The sequence below is a fragment of the Gallus gallus genome, chromosome 1 (genome assembly GCF_016699485.2).
Source record: "Gallus gallus isolate bGalGal1 chromosome 1, bGalGal1.mat.broiler.GRCg7b, whole genome shotgun sequence".
Classification (NCBI taxonomy): domain Eukaryota; kingdom Metazoa; phylum Chordata; class Aves; order Galliformes; family Phasianidae; genus Gallus; species Gallus gallus.
Window position 1 is genome coordinate 189183174 of NC_052532.1, and position 20253 is coordinate 189203426.

Consider the following 20253-nt stretch of genomic DNA (forward strand, 5'->3'; position numbering starts at 1 on the left):
AATAATTGTTTGCTACACATTTGCGTAAGTATAAACTACTACATAAAACACTCCTCTACATTAAGAAAAATATACTTCATAAAGACCTTTATTACATTTCTTTTGTAAAATATTAATGGAGAAAGACTTACAACTCCTACATGCCTTCAAACTGTTCCCTGAAAGACAATCAGAGCAGACTTATCTTTGGAACTGCTCTTTTGAGTTAAAAGGAAGACAGATCACTGGGACAGCGAATTGAATGATGGCAAAGATCTGGCTCAGGACACTGTGAATCATATCAGGCTCATGGCTCTCATTTAAAATATTTATGTACTTAGGCCTTACAGCTAAAACCAAAAAAATTAAAGGCATAAAGAAGCAAGAAGTCACTCTGAGGGACTGGTGCAAGGTTTGTGTAAGAGATGCTGTTTCTATGTCTTTCAACCACGCACCTCATACTGCCAGTCTTCACAGACAGGATATCAGATCAGATGGACTTTGGATTTGATCCAGTTTGACAGTTTCTGTGTTCCTGTAACCTTTCAAACATGGTCTGAGTCACAAAGTCAATCATCACAGAATGGCTTGAATTGAGTGAGCCAGAAATAAAGATGTGAAATACAGAGACTCTGTCATCTTAACGAGTGCTAACACTTGACTCCACTCATCTAGAGCTCTGTGCCTAATCTTGCTAAAAGAAAACTTTGTTCTTTTTCTAATTATTTAACCAGAGCTGTTGCCAATGCTATACATCTTTTTTTCCCCAATCACTAAAGCTTTTTTTCTGAACAGTCAAATAACCATGGAATTGCCTTTACATAGATGCAAATCCCCTACCACTTGATTCAGGGCAGTAGACAACAAGTGACAAAAATAACACACACATGCATTTAAACTCAGCATAAATTTCTGCTGGAAAATCTTAGAAGAAAAGCAATTAACTCTCAGCTGTAAACTTAGGCGTTTCACCTGTGTTGCAAATCTTCACCTTCCTATATTTAATCTGTGTCCAATTTAAATATTACAATATGTATCTTTACTTAAGCAATTTTTTGACTTTCCTCTTACCTCAGCAGGGATGGCACAGACTTGTAATGGCAAAGAAAATTCTGGCTGATAGTCTTGTTCCTAACATTATGACTGCCTAAGAAGCAGTATTATCCCACATCTAAACTCAACACAATTATCAGGCTGAAAGTCTATGAGATTCATGTATTTAAACTGCTCATTAAGAGCAGAAGTGACTACTAGTATTTTCGTCGACTCAAGAAATCGGCACTAATATTCTTGAATGTTCATCTGGATCAAATTCAACCCCCAAAACCATTATTTCTCACATTTGATTACCATAGAATCGTAGAATGATTTGGGTTGGAAGGGACATTTAAGATCTATTTGAGATCTATTCTGTTATGCTTACATATTTCATATATTTAGGTTTTGTTCTTTTCAATAAAATGCAAAACAGTTTTTTTTTTTTTTTTTTTTTTAAACTGGAAAACAGATCCAGTGATTTGACCTGACAGTATTTTCCACAGTTTCTAGTCTTGTTCCATTTTTTTTACTTAAAAAAACCCCACAGGTTCTTTAAGGCATTCCAGTTGCCTGCTACAGTCAACAGTGCTGTAGTGGTGTAAAAGCAAAACTGAAGACTCAAATGTTTTCCTTTACTTCTGTCAATAGACTCAACAGGCATAATTATTTGACCAACTCCCAACAGGCACTATTATTAAATTGTTACATGTCTTTACTGAGTGACTCAGAATGTCCTGGAGCAATGAGATACTGTACAGTTAAATTCTCCTGGCTATGCACTGTATCAACTAAATTTCATTTGGTGACTTCAGCACATGAGTGAACTAGGTGCTGAAGACAGCAGTATTTCTAATATCCCTTGCAGCAGTGCTGAGCAAGATGTGTTTGGCTCAAGGGGAACAATCAGAGCAGCCCAATAATATGGGCTCAGGTCAAAATAGATGTGCAGAGCCCACTGCCTGGCATCAGCTGTCATGAAATGTGAAGACACGATTGTGGTGGGGGTGAAAATGTGTGAAACATGCAGCAAGACCAATGAGCCCCCATTTCCCTCTGCCATGGAGAGAAGAAGCCTTCTCCAAGACATGGGCAGCAGTGGTAGGAATGGTGCTGAGATCTGATTATCCCATGCCCTCTGCTGCTACCCACATTTCTGAGGTTGTGCAGTGAAATACAATGAAGAGAAGGCTGGAAGAAAGTGAGCATCACAGAAACAGAGAGAAGAATAATTTACTCTTCCTCCCTGCACTGGGCAGTTTCACAGCACATTTTGGAGAGTGGCTTCAGACCTACTGATGCCCTACACCAACAAAAAGACCCTGTGTAAGAAGTACCTCTGCCCAGGAATTTCCTTCTCATAATTTTGTCTGCTTTTTTTGACTTCACATAAAGACCTACCTATAGGTCTTATGTGCTGAATGAGGAATTCTTGCAGCATGGCTTCCCATGACTTTTCAATTCTTGTCATTAATTTCCATTTTATCACAGAGGAGACATTCTTGAATGTTTGCTGAAGAGTAACAGCTAAAATATTGCAGAAACAATGGTTTTCTTATAAGATTTTATGTCAATTAGTAATGGAGCTAAAAAACTAGAACATTTATGACATGACTGATTTTCAAAGCTTATTTTAAGATACAAACATCAAAATTTGTTCTTATTCTTTTGTTACAGAAAAGCAAATTTAAATCTTTCTTAGATGGAAGTGTGTACGGTAAAATACTGATTGACAATTCTCGCAAAGAAATTACATGCAGAAGGATTTTCTATAAAAAAACTCAGCTCTGAATAGAAGGGGGTTTCTTGTCTGTAGATATTCCACCTATAGTTGTACACTTAAAGAAATTCAGGAGATTGCACTGGCTTTGTAGCAATAGCATAATTTTTATTGGCACTGCAGGAGCTATGTGAGGGGCTGAGCAGAGGGACTACACCTGTGCATTTTTAGACAAGAGGTAATGGCTTTAGTCTGTGCAAGGAGAAATTCAGGTTGGATAGTAGGAAAAATTCCTTCTCAGAAAGAGTGGTGAGGCATTGGCACGGGCTGCCCATAGCGGTGGTGGAGTCCCCATCCCTGGAGGTGTTCAAGAACTACGGAAGCACTGAGAGAGATGATTATTGGGCATGGTGGGGATGAGTTGATGGTTTGACTAGATGATCTTAGAGGTCTTTTCCAACCTTAACTACTCTGATTCTAATGAACCCAGAGTATCCAAACATTTATATTTGACACTTGGCAAAGTGGCATCAGAGCACTTTATATACAGCACCTTTTACTGGTGTTTATTTTTTTCACTGCAACAACTAGCACAAGGATCAGTCTGGAGACATGGCTGAGATGGCAAAGCTAGCTTTGAAACTGTGCAGTCTGGATATGGCCCTGTCATTGTTGAATTTTAGATTCTTGCATCTGATAAAGATTAAATGGATAAGGAAATCCTCCTAATGTCATGTGAGGAGTCTTAACTCTGCCTCACTGTGCATTATAATGGATGCTTTGTGTTTTCAGAAAGTGCCCTCAGTCAAAGCTCACAGAAATGGGATTCCTAGTGTCTGACTTGGGACACGTACACTGTAGGTGCCTATGGCAAAGGCACTGACCTCAGGCTCACTGCAGGCAGGGCACGATTCATGTCTCTGGCAGTAGTGGTAGGCTGGGGCTCTGGACAGCAAAGAAAGAGTGTGTTCTTTATTTGGGGATTTTTGAGGTGGAGAAATGCCAACTTAAGAGACAAAATATATATATATTTTATAAAAACAACTATTTTACAATGTTTACATAATTGTCCCAACATCATGTGTAAGTAGTATTGCTGCAGAGAGCTGTATTTCAGGCTTTCCAGCCAAACAGGTAAAATTGTTTAATGGGTAAAAGCCAAGCTAGAATATTATGACCCATCTATGCATGTGCTCCTTCATGCAATTTCCAGAAGCTTATAAACAAATGCCTAATGGAAGCATATTTTTGCTAGAAATTATTACTCTAAGGAAATTATTTTTAATGCCAGTAGGTGTCCAATAATTATTTGGCACTGAGACAATAAAACATTTTGGTTTTGGAAAATTGCAATGTGTATGATAGAGTATTATTGAAGACTCATTTTGTTTATACAGCCAGGGCCACGCTGTGTACCATTCTGCATGCTGGATGTTATTAGGAATGCTAAAAAGTTGTTAGGAGTCATACCAGTTCATAGTAGAAATACTCTTTTTTTTCTAAGGGACTAAACCAAAGTTTCACTTTGTCTTCAAGCTGGAGACTAAATTAATTTTTTTTTTTTTAATTATAATTTATATCTGCTGTTTTTAACACAGCTGAAGCAATATAGCAGCCCTTAGCAAAAAGAATATACCAGGGCTTAGGTCAGATTTTCTCCTGCATCTAGTGGGAAAGCTCTTTGTCTTCAGCAGTTCAGAAACATGATGTAATGGAAGGAAAAGGGAAAACTAAATCAGTTGATGCCGCCAGTGGAAGTGGCATCATGGAATGGAGAAAGATTCTTAAAAATGACAAAGTTGGACATCTCTTTTCAAATAATCAAAATTAGTCAGAATTGACAGAATAAGCCTTACAAGAAAGATGTAATGCAAAGCCTTCTGCTAGCAAATGCTGTTCTAAATGATAACAGAGGCTAGTTAAAAAATTTGGAGCAAACTAAGGTGCAAACTAAAGCCACAGGGCATACCAAAGTGCAGAATCCTGGATTTCTGTGATCTCATCTGTGATCACATGAGCAGGATGTGTATCTGCAGGACAACAATGTCCAATTAGTGCCCACAGCCCCTGCTGCTTGCCTTGCTTATGCTGTAGATTTGTCTGTGCTCATTCCACCTTGCCTTGCTGACTTGGGGCCTGGGCTTGATTTTAAATGTAACTTGTCACTATAGACTTTCTGGGAACCACAGGACTGGGGAGCAACCGGGGTTGGTGCCAACAGATTTGATGTTCATGCCCCAGGACTGTTCTGGGTGCAGACTTTTATTGTAACCAGGACTGTGTCCTCTGTTTGCTATCCTGGGTGCCTGAGACCTGGCTGCAGCTCACTCTGCCCTCTTTAGTGCAACACCTTTAAAAATAGCAGTAAGTATAGAAATAGTACAGCAGCGTTGGAGATGCATTATTCACTGACTGCTCCTCAAAAGCTACAGTAGTGACAGGCTAGAAAAGATAAAAAAGTGTTGGATTGTGCAGGCTAGCACACATAGATGGATTGCTGCTAGGCACATTGCTCTCAGGCATGCATACCTCCAATTGCAGAAGATTACAGCTATACAAGTCATCATTTTCCTAAGCAATAGTTGGAATATCAGTTGGAGACCTCTTTTTATCTGAACTGAGCATCTATTCCAGTAAGAGTGCCCAATGTCTTTGAAGAGAACCCCACAGGCAGCCATTCCCAACGAAAAGAAACAAAAGGAGTCAGGCTGGATTGGTAAGGAGGGATAAATCGGGCTGAGACTGGGAATAAAGATTATTTAATTGTGCATCAGTGCCCACGCCACCTTCAGTAACCCTTCTTCAAGTCATCCTTGTGGGTAGGTGTATACTTCATTTATGTTCAACCTCTCTCCTTTTCTTAGTAAATCTCTTAACCTGTGATCCCACACCTTTTAGTGTTTGTCATGTCCATTATCTCTTACTCATTACCTGCTGCTATTTTCTGACTATCAAATTTAGAGGAAAAAAAAAAAAGAAAAAAAGCAGAGACTCCCTCCTCTTCTCTTGTCATGCACATTCAGATGTACAAATGCACACCAATGTGCACAGAAATGCTTTTGTCACTGCAGCATCTCTCCTTTCACTACCTCAGCTGCTGACAGGGGGGTACTCGGAAACTCAAATGAGTAGCAACTGGGCAGATATTTATAAGGAAAATATACATGTGGGTGAATGCATACAATTTTTTGGATGTGGAGGAACTTAGTGACCAGTATCTAAAAGAAAGAAAGGGGCAGACTCTTTAGCAGAGTTTGTTGTGGTAGGACAAGGGGATGTGGTTTCCAACTAAGAGAGAGGAGATTTAGACTGGATATAAGGAAAAAGTTTTTTACAATAAGGGTGGTGAGGCACTGGAACAGGTTGTCAGAGATGTGATGGATGCCCCATCCCTGGAGACACTCAAGGTCAGGCTGGACGGGGTCTGAGCAATCTGATCAAGCTGTAGGTGTCCCTGTTCATTGCAGGGGAGTTTGACTAGATGAACTTTAAAGGTCCCTTCCAACTCAAGAGACTCTGTGATTCTATGATTCTAACTATTCTTTCTCAGTCAGATGTGGAGCTGTTGGACTTGGCCCAGAGGATGGCCATGAAGACGATCAGAGGACTGGGGCACCTCTCCTATGAAGGCAAGCTGGGGGAGTTGGGTTTGTTTAGCTTGGAGAAGAGAAAGCTCTAGGAAGACATAATTGCAGCCTTCCAGTACCTGAAGTAGCTTTTGACATTTGGAAGAAAGTTGCATTGAGTGTGCAGAGGGTTCTATTTACACCACAGTACTGAATTTGTTATCTCAGCTGAGCTTAGATTCTGTCTTTCAGGCCTTAATGCAATGTTACTAAAATGACAATAAAGCCAGAGGATGGCCCTACATTACAGGCAGGGCTGTGGGATCTGTAAACAGAATCTTCTCATCAGAAACATTATTAAATGCGATCAAGCTTCTGTCTGTCACAATAAGTATATTCAGTGGTGTCTGAAAGGGCAGGGTGAGTGTAATACTGGTGTCTGACTGGAATATGAAAAGCACTATGGACACAAGCTAACTGAATGGGAAAAACTAATGGATATGGATGGTACATAATGTTGTGGTTCAGAGCACAGGCCTACTGGGAAAACATTGGATGGATGGAGAAGGGCCCTTTGTGGGCAGGCACTTCTTCCCTGTTGGACATCCTGCTGAGCAACTTTGCTAGGTGGGCACCTGCCTAGAAAACCTGCATGAAATTTATTCAGTTGGGAACTGAAATTGGGTATTCATCCATTAGATAATATTCTGGAGTCACTGTCCACATAAGGGGTGAAATGAAATGGCATATGGTATAAAAACAGATCTCTGCGTTTTACTTAAGTTTTACTGAAATGTTTTGCTTCAAGGTAGTTCAATACCTTTCTGAAACAGGAAACATATATGAACATTAGCAAAAAGGTGATATGTTGATACAGGTCTTTCCAAGAGCTACCATTTTTGCTATATTTTCAAGAAACAATTGAGAGAGTATATAATCTGACAGTGAGAAAAGCAAGAGAAAAGCAAGAGAAAAGCCTGAAAGACTGACTGAGAAAACAGACTATTGGCTTGCATCCTTTCCCTCTGTAATATTTCCATAATTGGTTGGCATTTGAGTCAGTAAAAATCTGAACAGCCTTCAGCCCCGGTGTGTTTTAGGATTAATATAACAAACCCTGAAGCTTGCAGTGGGCAGAATCACCATGAGGTCAGTATGCCACTTTGGTAGATACGTACTTACAGCTACTAACATGGGCTGATCCTGGTGAAAGGTGATCATCTGGAGATGCATGTCACTGAGTAACATGGGTTAGTGGGCATGGTGGTGATGGATTGATGGTTGGACTACATGATCTTAGTGGTCGTTTCCAACCTTCATGATTTTATGATTCTATGCCTGGGAGATTGTCTTGAGCTCAACACAGCATAAAGAATACTTTTTATTGAAGTTTGTGCTCACATAACTCCACTAGATTTCTCCAGCATAAACATTTTATATAAACCACTGAGCTGCACAATTTTCCATTAGTTCTCCAAAGACTGGTGGGCCCAAGACTGAGAGAGCAAATGTTTAGGAAATCTGAATGTTTTAACTTCATCTGTCTTTTTCAAGTCTGAATCACCAAGGTAACCAGCGTCCTGAAAATGCTGCCCTTTGCTTCAGTAGCACAGAACAGCCTTAGGGAACCAGAGGGATGGACAGGTTGCTTTGATACCTGTATTAACAATTAGAGCAGCTCATGGAGAGTATTATTATGATTAAATAGATGAATTTAGAGACTGAACTTTGTCAACTCAACTGAAGCACAATCTGTTCTTGATGAAATGAAGCTGTAAAGCTGTTCATAATGATACCGTATCTTTTTCCAAAACACATAGGTGTTAGCTTCTCTGTCTGGTTGGATATCTTTAAAAGTGTTAATAAGATCTGGGATTCTGATGATTTTTTATTTTGTCGTAAGCTGTACAAACATTTCATTTGCAGCTTAATTTATAAATTACACCTCTGAAATGGAGCAAATAAGCTTTTTTTTTGCTCAAGGTGAAGGGACTAGAAAATAAAAATTATGAAGAGCAGCTGAGGTATTTTTTTTGTCTGGAGGAGATTGAGGGGAGACCCCATTGCTCTCTATAACCACCTGAAAGGAGGCTGCAGTGAAGTGAGTGTCAGTCACTTTTCTCAGGTGGTAAGTGATAGGATACAAGGAAATGGTTGGAAGTGGCACTTAAGGAGGTTTAGATTGGACATCTGGAAGAATTTCTTCATAGGGAGTGTGGTCAGGCATTGTGATGCGCTGCCCAGGCCAGTGATGGAGGCCCTATCCGTGGAGATATTTAAGAGGTGAGTGGACATGGCACTGAGGGACATGTTTTAGTGATGGGACTTGGTAGGTCAGGTTGATGGTTGGACTTGGTGATCCTGAAGATCTTTTCCAACCTAAATGATTCTGTGAAAATTAGACCTGTTGGGTTAAGCCAGAGACCTAGTTAGCTCAGTCAGTTTTTCTCAATTTGTCCAGTAACAGATGCTTGAAAGTTAAAGAAATACTATATTTACTTTCTTATAACCTCTCTGCTTCTGGAAATCAACAATTATCTCCTGAGCTACATGATCAGAGTGTTAAAAGTTGTCACTAGATCCAATGCTAGAAAATTGAATTCCTTTTTAACTGATTTTTTTTAATATAATAACCTGTTATGATGAGCATCAGAATTGAATTATGCATTCTATAGAGATACTATCCATTACCTGACTTAAACTCAAGATGATAAGATTTCACTAGTGCTCCCTCACAGTGTTTTGCATTCCCTGTCTTTGTAACCATTCTGATTTTGTATATATTTGATTCACAAGCCAGGGATTGGAGGAGTAGAAGGAAATAAACTGGAAGCGCTCTAAATATTCTAAATAATATTTTTAAAAATGCCAGTCATTTTAGATAAGGTAACACATCCAGGTTTGATTTGAAGAAGAGATTTTGGGCCTTTGTAAAATTATCCTGTAGCTATCCCTGCTAACAGGTTTGTTAACTGTATTGCTGAGTGTTCTTAAGCACTTATTCAGTGAGACACAAAAACCTGGCCAACTACAAATGTCACACCATCTGTACTACTGACTTTGTATCTCATTTCTGGATATTCTACCAATTTATCTTTAGGATAAATTAAGATAGCATCAAAACTCTCTCACTTGGCCATGTGGCCACGCACATATGAGCTCAAAGGTGCAACAGACAAACCTATAAGCCTATTCCTACCTAAATTTTAGTTTTATTTCCAAACAGAAGAGTTCTGCTGGGATTATTGCAGCCCTGTTTATCTGGGCTGAATTTCTTCCAGATAAAAAAAAGTAACACATGCACTGTTAGGCAGCTTTCTCCACTTTTTTTGAACACTAAAAGAAGTGAAGACTAAGTGGAATTGCTGATCACTAAAATATACATACATGTAAATATACTCAAAACGATAGAAAATGTGTTCCCAGATGGATACAACATCTCAGCCTGTAATTATGCTATTTCCTCCATACTGAAACAAACATTGACATGAGTAGCTGGAAGATTAATGTTATGCTGATGACAAAAATGGAAAAACAATTTGGGGAATCAAGAGGTAATTAAATTCTTGACAGACTCACTTGAATAAGGACCATTAGTTATATGAATGAATTATTCCCCTGAGGCTTTGATTATATACAGGAAATAGGCATTTAACAAGTGATTTCACTGGCAATAAAAAGCATATTATCTGCCCAAATAAATGGCAAAGTTAATTTACAGGCTTGCAGACAGTGGCCATTTCAAATTTTAAAATGTAGAACTGATTCCTTAAGAAACACAGGGAGATTAAGATTTCACAATGTTGTTTATTGCGTATTTTATACCAAGCTGAACTCTGATTCCACATAATAAATAAATCTGGAAAACTTGTTTCAATCAGTGAATTTATTCTGCTTTTGCAGTGAACTCAAGGATTGTTCGGTATGGCAGTAAGGGAAGTATTTGCAAGTCTGAATTATTATATTGCTGGCATGCAGAAGTTTGGGACCCTCTGCACTAGGAACCGCGTTGCAACAAGGGGAACTTCTGACTCTGGTAATCTGTTATAGGCTGAAGTAAAAGAACAGGATAATCTAGGACAAAGGAAGTATTTCCATTCCATTACAAAGGAAAAATGAAGTAAGAAAATGTTAAGAATGAGAATTTTAAACGTGCAGGGCAACTCAAGAACTGCAGGTCTGAAAGGGATCTGCTGAATCACTGTTTTGCCCCTTTGCTAGCCCCTGCCTATGACTTTGTCATCTCATCATGCAGATTTGGCACTTCCCTGTGTTTTCTAAAGCCAAATGAGACTGTCTTTGCTGGTGGCTTCTGCCAAATTCTCGTTTTGCTCCCTGAAACCCTCACTTGTAAATCCATGCACATCAACTGGACTGTTTTCAAAAGCAAATCCCTGCAATACTGATGTCAAGTATTCACTATTGCTGCAAATGTAAGCTACACTTCTGTGGGGAAACGTACCTCCACAGTCAGGACTGTTGACATTCCTCATGTTCAGACACTTGCCAGCCAGACAGCAGTGTGTAAGGTGTTGGGCATCAGAGCCATGAGCACCGCTGATAGTTGTGCACAGTAAAGCAATGCTGCAGAATGACAGCAGCAGAAATGCTGCTCTGGCTGCATAGTGCTGGTGGAAGGGAACTTGCAGACTTGGTGCTGGCTAGCCCATTGTGAAACACACCCGTGTTCAATGTCTGTCACAACTGTCAAAACATTTAGTCCCCAGACCTAAAATTTGCATCCAGAACTCTAATATCCAACCTTTTGTTTGAGATGTAACACCTTTCCAAGTCAGGGAGTTTACATTTCTTTCTCTGTTCCATTAAACATATACCAATGTGCACTGCTTTTTAAAGTCTTCTCTAACTACCATTTAACTAAAACTGCATCTTCCAATTAGGAGGCACTGTCAGTCCGTATTATTCTGAAAAGAATAATTATTTAGAAGATCATCGTATTATACTCCTGTATACTCAATACTCCTTAAGCTGCTGAAATTTTATCTACTCGTAAACAGACAAAATGATTAAAAAGTGCAATTTCAAAAGGTTTCATTATTTACATACCCCTTTTGCATCAATGACACCAGGCTTTGCGTTGAACTTCACTGTCTTCAAACGGGCACGCTCCTTCCTTTCCACTCTGTGGAAGACAAAAATAAAGAACCACATGTTGTTTCGAGCAGTGTTTTCTACGATGTGTTTGATACTCAGTCTGCTAAGGTGGTACATGAAGTGAGCATCAAAAGCAAATTTTTACAAATAGTAAGAGATGTCAGGCCACTTCCTCAGCCAGTCACAGAATCATTGCATCATTAAGGTTGGTAAAGACCACGAAGATCATCTAGTCCAACCATCACCCTGTAACCACCATGCCCCCTAGGCAGCCCTTGAGCAGCACTTTGCTGGCAAACACAGGTCTGGCTCCAAAGAGCCTTGGTTTTCTTACATCAGCTGAACAGGGCTTCCTCCCAACAAGCACGCAAACTAAAGAGACAAAGTTTCACCTGATGAGTTAAAATGTAAGACATTACAGTTGCTAGACAGAGGAATCTTAGCACTTCTCTCTCCCTTTACCCCATTTTCCAGCTTCCAGCAATGCCTCTTATTACTGCCTTCACCACAGCTAAAAAGCAATTTAATAATAAAAGTGAATAGGTTTTAGTGATATTAATGAATTGATTAGCCAGCTGAGACGGTCAGATAAACACTGCATCTGGTCTGACCAGAGCAGACTGGAAGAGAATGCTCCCTTCCTTATGTTTCTGAGCAAACTTTGCCTTGATTCTCAAAAAAAAAAACCCCAGTAAAAACAGCATCCACCACACACAGGCAGATGGTTTGACCACAACTTTGCAAAGCCCTTTTTATGTATTTAAATATTTTCACCGTTTAAACACAAAGTTCTTCAAACCTGTCTTTACCAATGTCACAGGTTTTTTAAAGGTCTTGCCCTCAGCTTGCTCTGCAGAGTGGTTCACTGAAGTAATTTTGAACGTGCTGTCCCTGGAACCTTTCTGTTGCTGATTTTTGAAATGAATTCTAAATTTGTCTTCTGAAAGATGGAGGTATGCTATTTCTTACAATATCCAAGTGCAGAGAAGCTTGCTTCAGGTTTTGCTTATTTAAAACTACAGTTTTTTCCCAAATGAGCTTATCTGAGGAGAGATACAAATGCTTCAGGGCAGAATAACTATTTTCAGCCACCCTAAAATGCTGCAAAATAGGTGGGTGGTCTTTTTTTTAGACTATTATCTCCATGGAAGCAGCATGGAAATAATTCTTTTTTTCTAATTTATTTCAGTGAAGTGGGTGGATTCTGAAGACAAATATGTGCAGGTACTCATAACCAAATAGTGTAGCCATGTAAGATATGAACACAAACAATGTATCTCAGTTTCTTTGGTCTATTTCCAGTTTGGTGCCAGGAACTGACCACTCATTAACAGATGGATGCATTGGGTGAGCATAGCTTCAAGATTAGTTCAATGCAAATAAAGCTAGCGTCAAGAATCAAGATTGCTGCACAAGATGAACCAGAGTGCAGAAGCGGAAGGCAGAAAGGATATCTGTTGACAGCACTCTCATGGCCTGAGCTGGGAAAGCAGAACAGACAGCCCATGTATGCCCACCTCATGGGACTGAAGAGCCCAAAATGCAGTGTGGTATAACACACAACTTGCCTCAGCCTGCACCATTCTGGTAATTCTGTTTTTAAAGCAAGTTGAAATGCTTCAGTGAAAAGCCTCAATAATTATTTGACCCTAATACCCACTGCTTCAGTAAATACAGTTTGGGAAAGGAGTTGCTACTTTGTATATGCAACACCTTCACAGAGAGAAAATACTGTGTTCTCTTTAGGAGAGAATTATCTTTAAGAGAGAAAAAAAAATCATTGGCAATAAGCTAAAGCCTGGAAAATTCAGATTAAGAAAAACACAAGGTTTACTTTTTAATGGCGAAGAAATTTAGCCATAAAAATAGCACAGAAGAGGTGTATCTAGCATCCACATCTTAGAATCTTGACTGGGAAAACACAAATTCCAGTCACCAATGTCGAGGAAAAAAAGACACACAAGGTAGGCTTATAAAGGAGATCAGAGATCAGACAGCGTTCTTTTTCTGTCCCTAACTATCATGGAGCAATACTATGAGTTTCCATTACTTGGTGAATGGGTGTGATTTTAAAAACGTTTGTATACATTAAAATCTATCAGCACAGGGAGATATGTGCAGTTTAAGTTTTACCTGTAGGAGAATGATATAGTAGATTTTGAAAGCTCATCCCACCAAGATTTACACGTGGTGTATATGTAATCTTTTAACACAATATGCTCAAATAATAACATCAATAACTGTAAAAATGATTTGAGAAAGGGTGAGCTCTCTCCTACTCCATGAAAGCCACAGGCAGAGAGAGAAATCTACTGCAAAGGAAATCTACTAAAAGGAAAAGCTTTTCTTGTCCTTACCTTGAGTAATACACTCATTACTATAAAGACAATACTTACTACGTTTGCAAAATCATCTACAGGATCTACTGGCCGAGTCACTCATAATTGAAACAGTAACATTGTCTAGGATTATGAATTTCTCTAGGAAATCTAAGTCCAATCCTGCAAAGCTAACTTATAACAGCTCGACGTGGTATTTTTATTAGACAATAAATATTATCTGGGGAGAAAAATGAGGTTTATTACATCCTCCAAATTGGTCCAAATATATCTCTTTTTGTAACTTTCACAGTGTTCCTCAAATGGTATTCAAATATATTGCCTTAAACCTCTTGGTTTCTAGGTCTGGATAGTAAGATTGCCTAGTTTTTTTTTTTTTTTTTTTTTTTTTTTTTTTTAAATACAAACTCTATTCTTTTGATAGAACGATAATTAGCACAACATGTTTCCTTCTGTCTGAGTGGTCTTACATATTTCCTACTGAAACACAGTGAATGCTGGTTACTATAGCTACAGTTTAAATTTAGAATAAATGCATTTCTCTGTATGTGTGGAATATTCACATGGAAACAGCTCAAATGCAGCTTTTAAATTAAATCTGTGTTATTAAAACCACACGAACAGTCTTAAACTCAAACTAGCAGATGAAGTCCCCTGATAAAATCAGTAAGAAATGAAGACTTGAGGCTGTATAATTGCCTAAATAGGATGGATGCCTTCTGAGAAAATAACTACCTCAAATGAACACAGTATTCAACTTATTAATCTGTGTTAACATTTAAACCCATCCCAACCCTTTCTAACTTCCTAAAACATCTGCTTTCAACTTCATTTCTTTTTCACTGCATAAAGGAAGTTGAAAATTAACCTTGAAGAGTGGACCTTATGAAATTCTTCATAACTGAATTAGCAGCAGTGGTAAGAATGGCTGCACTCTACAGGCAGAGAAGACAAGATGAGGAATGACAGAAACATTCTACATTACTTTGAGTAGTCCATAAATAACATCATTAAATGCCATTAATTCTCCAGACAAATATATCAACAGTGTTCATACATGCTTATAATGCCTATTGAATATTACAAGCATTTCATAATCTACGCCTCTGTTGAAGAAAGCACACAGTTTTGTTCTTCATTACAATTTTTCCAACACTTCCTACAATACAAGTCTTTTAAGTTATTATTTAACTGAACCAAAAACTTCCAAGCTAAAATTTTATGTGTCTCGGGGCAAACACAATATTGCTGCCGCCCAAAGTGTCACTGAAATGGGTGAACTGTTGGAGAAAGACTCAGACAAAATAGATGGTTGTGCCCAGGATATAAAATTCTCTTAAAGCACTTCTGCTCAGGTGCTCTACTGCCTTCATAGAATCACAGAATCATAGAATCATAGAATCATAGCATGACTTGTTGGGTTGGATTGGGTCCTAAAGCCCATCCAGTTCCAACCACCTTCCATAAGCATGGTTGGCCCCCACCAGCTCAGGCTGCCCAGGGCCCCATCCAACCTGGCCAACACCTCCAGAGATGGGGCACCATGGCTTCTCTGGGCAGCTGTGCCACGGCCTCACTACAGGAATAGGTTCATTTATTGGGTGAGAGACTTGAAGTACGACAGGAGGTTGCTCTGGTATCAGGAGTACACTTCTCTACTTTCTGAAGAAATCATCTCACTATCCAAATGTGTGAAAAGCTTTGTTTCATTGCATGCTCTGGAAAAATCTCATAAAATTTTGTTCTCTAAAGATTTTGTCTTTGTTGAGTGACAACAGTGTAGATCGCAGCGAAATGAAGTTGTTTCTTTAATTTCTCCTTACAGCTACTGGGTCATTTTTTTGCCAGAGAGCCAAAAAGTGAGCAAAAAACGTTGGGAATTATGAAAATAAAAAATATTGAATATCAGTTTTTTTCTGTATCTTTTTGTATTTATATTTATTTCACGTAGTTCTTAGAAATACATATTAGTAAATATTTAAAAAGGAACACTACTTTAAGCACTTTTAGCATGTATCTTTTAACAAAAACAATCATGACTCCCCATATCACCAAGACAAAGTGGGGTTAGGTACAAAGAGTTCTTCACAGCAGCTGAAGTTGTGAATGCCTAAATAACAAAGCAGTGTAAATTCTTCATACTCCTCCATTCCTCTGGCTGCTAGAAAAATCACCATCCCTTAGGCAACACTTTGAATGATCATCAGAGGAAACCACTTTTAAAGGAAGAAATGTTTCATTTAGAATGCTATCCATTTTTTATTTACCATTGCTGCACAAAGTAGGATTATAAACTGATTTTGCAAAAGATTAACTGAAGGGGAACCGTTCCCATCTGCCAAATTATGCAAAGACTCAAATTTGCAACCAAGGATTGCCTAATATACACATTAATCTCATGCCCCTTTCTAATTGTACATCTGCTTTGTAGAGTTATGCCTAAGAGTTAGAGGAAAACACAGGTACAATTTCCGAAACTACTTCATGGCTCAAGTCTCATTCGCAAAAGTTCTGAGGGTCACTGAGGCTCAATGAGCTTTCAAGAGGTGTTCAAAGACATCCAGCATTCAAATAATAGAATCATAGCATCATAGAATCATAAAATCATAGGTGTTGGAAGTGATTTGGAGATCATCGAGTCCAACCCCATGCTAAAATAGGTTTCCTGCAGTAAGTTGAGCAGGAAAGCATCCAGGCATCCTCCTCCATCCTTCCACAACCTCTCTGGGCAGCCTGTTCTAGTGATCTATCACTCTTATAGTAACTTCCTATGTTCCAGCTTGTGCCCATTACCCCTTGTCCTGCTGCTGGACATCACTGAAAAGAGCCTAGACCCATCGATTTGACTCCCACACTTTAAATATTTATAAACATTGATGGGATCACCTCTCAATCTTCTTCAAATGTGATTTTGGAACTGAAAACCCCTGGGCCCCAGGGGAAGACAACCTCATCAAGCACAATTAATGTGGATTTCATGTCGCACTTTCCACCTGCTCTCCAAGTGTAGTTCCCTGCAGAAAGATTACAGTGTAGAGTAAAATGGTCTAAGATGATCTGAGATTTGGGACAGCAGGAGTACATCTGTAGTCATTTTCTACAGTGATGCTCATTCATAACAAGTTTCTTCCTGGACCCTAACTGGGGAGAAAAACTTATCAGCTGTCCCAAGTTACCCCATCACTACTTGTGCAGCTTCAGGGACAGTTTGCTCTCAAGAGGAGGAGAATTCTTGAGGAGTAAAAACTATGAAGAATGGCATCACTGTTGTGGCTATGCTCACCTCCAGGACATCTATACTCACAGAAGGACATATACTTCTGCTTTATTTGCCTGGACTCCTTGTGTGATGGAAGGACAGAGTTACTGTCTCATATGGATGAACTCATATGGATGATCCATGATTCTATCAGGGAGAGATAATAAGACACAGATTTCCACCTGGATTCTCAACCTTGTCATCTGTCTTGGTAGTAAACACTTTGCAGCATTTTTTTCAAAAATGATCTAGATTTATTCTCCTTTTTCCATGTATGGCCAAAGGAGTGGAGAAGACTTCAGTGTTTCCTCGCTAGCAAATTCAAAACTTTAGTTCTTTTGGTTGCTGCTTTCTTCTGACTCATCTTCTGAAGAACGAGAAGTTACTACTGTAATGAAACATCTGAAGGCATAGTACTATCTAACCACTATTGTGTTTCTCGAAAATGGGTCTTTGGGATTCTTCAAAATGAGACTTTCAGCTCTTTTTTGTGCAATGAAAACAAGAAGAAGTTGAGTACAACTCAGCCAGACATGAACTGTGAAACCCCACTGTTGGAGTACCACTAGGAATTTTGTCAGTGTCTTTGTAAAAGCACTAATCGGTCTTCTCATTAGAGATGTAAAATATCAAGTGAGACATGCTTTAATCTTTAATGACTGATTAATCACTGATGTAGAGTAGGGATGCAAATAAGAAACTGGTGTCTGGAATCAAATAAAATGGTTACAGTAACATAATTTGCATGGATTTGGCACTGAAGCATTCTGCAGAATTAAAGCAATTTTCAAATCCAGCATGAAAACTGTAGAAAGGAGAGTTATCACGTAGAAGAATGCAACAAAAAATGGATTCTTGAAAGAACTTGCTATATTTTACATCTTTGCTAATGTGCTTCTTCATGTCTTGCTTCCAGGATATCCGCTTTACATCTGTTGTGCCTGCAACAAATATACATTTGTTGTATTCCATCAAGTGAGGCATAACAGACAATGCAGATCACTATTTATAGTCCAAATATGTTGACTCAGTGCATAGTTTTCCATTGCTTCTATTCTTTGCAGTGTTTAGCTTTGCTTATGTGAAGTTTCAGTGTACCAATAAGCTCTCATTCTATAAATTATTTTTGAGTATTCCTGAAGTGGTATTTTTTTGCCACAGAACATGTATTTTTCACTAGGAGAAAACATACTCTCTTATAGATCTCCACCTTCAGTTAGGAAAGCCACTTGCTTATAGAAAGCAGCTCAGCACTTGGTCAATATTTTATGAAAATGGTAGATCTAATACGAGTAGGAAGTGACTTCTCATAAAACTGGTGAACAACCTTACTCTGTTTAAAAGCTAGGGGCTGTTTTCCTTTTTTCCCATCACTGTTGGAGAACAAGAGAATTATAAATACACATACAGATCAAATTTACTCTGTATTTATTTTTTTTTCCATTAGATTAGTAAGTATAGTCAGGAAACTTATTTTGGACAAAGCTTACAAGATCATGCCATGTAAAAAAGCTTTATCATCTAAGGATTAAAGTCTTAAGGGATATTAAGAAAGGTGGACAGTTTGTAGGAGACCATTAAAAATAAAATTCACTTGAGTGGATAAACATGCCCTTCTGCAAAGCTGAGCAGAATAACAAATCTGAACTGGCTTTTTGCCCACGGGGACTTCTGTGCTGAGGAAACCTCTTGTTCCTTGTCCTTAAAAATGTTTGCAAAACATTGTTTTTTAATGTTTTTTCCTCCCATTTTCTTCTCAAAGGAAAGTGTGGTTACATGTGTTTGTTGCAAGAATGCTGTCCATTTGACAACACAACTGTGTGGTGCCATCACGCACATTTATTTGGTATATAACAGAGATACAAGTTGCATAACTCTTTCAGCTGCCTGAAAATGGAAATCCTGGAGTGATGAACAACACAAGTGGTTTTGTCCTGTAGACAACAGAAGGATTAAGTGAGTGATTTAGTGTTATAGGACCAAATCCTCGGTGCCTAAAGAGGAAGCAAATGCAGATGTGGGAAGAATTTAGGCTAGGCTAGGCTATGCTTTTTGTTGATTGACCTTTCTGAATGTATGAATTTCCATTGGGAAGGAGTCTTAGACTGCTCTGCCTGCTACTGCCTGTTGTGGGAAGTTGAACCCATTTACTTAACCTGAAAAGGGAAACAAAAAAATTATTGTGATATAAATCTAAGTCGATACATCTAAATGTAATAAAAATCCAATGTAAATCTAAATCTACTGGCCATTCTAGTATAACACAGTAATTTTTGATGATCAGCTCGTAATTCACATACTTAAATGTAGCGCTCAAATAGAACCACAGGCTGCTGAGACATTGTTCTAGGACTTGAAGGTATGTTGCAGCACCTGGGAGATCCTTTCTGGCACAAGAACTGTTTCCTATTGTCACCGTAGGCATAACTTGGATAAATCCTTGTGGTGGATGTGGAACCAGGGCCAATTTGGCCCGTTATGTTCATTTATTAATCCTATATGATAGCGACTATTTGGTTATTATTAAAACATAGCTTAAGTGGTTTACAGCTTCTTATGCTGAAGTCCTATCATTGCCAACATCAATACGATACAGAATCACAACACTTTTATAGCAATGTATTTGATTTCTACCTCAGTCCCATGGTGCAGAACAGCAAATACATACAAATGTCCTTAACAAATGGACAAAATGTTGTGTCCAGATGAAGAAAGGGTTACAGCAATACTATAGCACTGAAGGACATTTAGATCCCTCACTAGGATCACCACCTCAACAATTTGTGAGACTTGGTCCTTGCACAGTCCAACGAAGAAACACAAGGCCATTGCCATTTCTGTCCGCTGTCTCTTTCAGAAACCCTCCTTTAGCTGCTGTGCTACTCTCCAAAACTCCTTCTTAAAGTTTGACTTTATAATTTAACAATCAACAAGCCATCAAGTCCACACATTGACAGCAGCACTGAAATCTAAAGGCAAATATCTTTCAAACTCTATTGAATCACTAAGAGATAAAGCCTGGTAATATACACAACATTCTGGGGAGAATAGTGAGTGGCAGCTCCCCTGCAATTATAAATTATGATTTCTCCTGCTGTATCACATACATCATAAAGAAGAAAAAGAGTCTGGAGTCTTGATTTATTATGCAAAATTTCTCTTATCAGCTCATGCTGCAATGTCATTGTTTGAAGGTCTCTCTTTGAAAAAAAGTCTTAAAAAGAAAGGTAAGAGTAAATG

General features: G+C 38.7%; 1 protein-coding gene across 37 annotated transcripts in view; it reads right to left on the reverse strand.

Moving 5' to 3' along the window:
* The window catches only part of DLG2 (discs large MAGUK scaffold protein 2), a 999237-nt gene that overhangs the window by 32738 nt on the left and 946246 nt on the right, over positions 1–20253 (reverse strand). For all 37 annotated transcript variants that reach the window (XM_040647195.2, XM_040647185.2, XM_040647172.2 and 34 more), the window contains one exon: positions 11368–11443. In XM_040647195.2, the coding sequence (XP_040503129.1) occupies positions 11368–11443 (76 nt within the window). The remainder of the gene's footprint in view (positions 1–11367; positions 11444–20253) is intronic.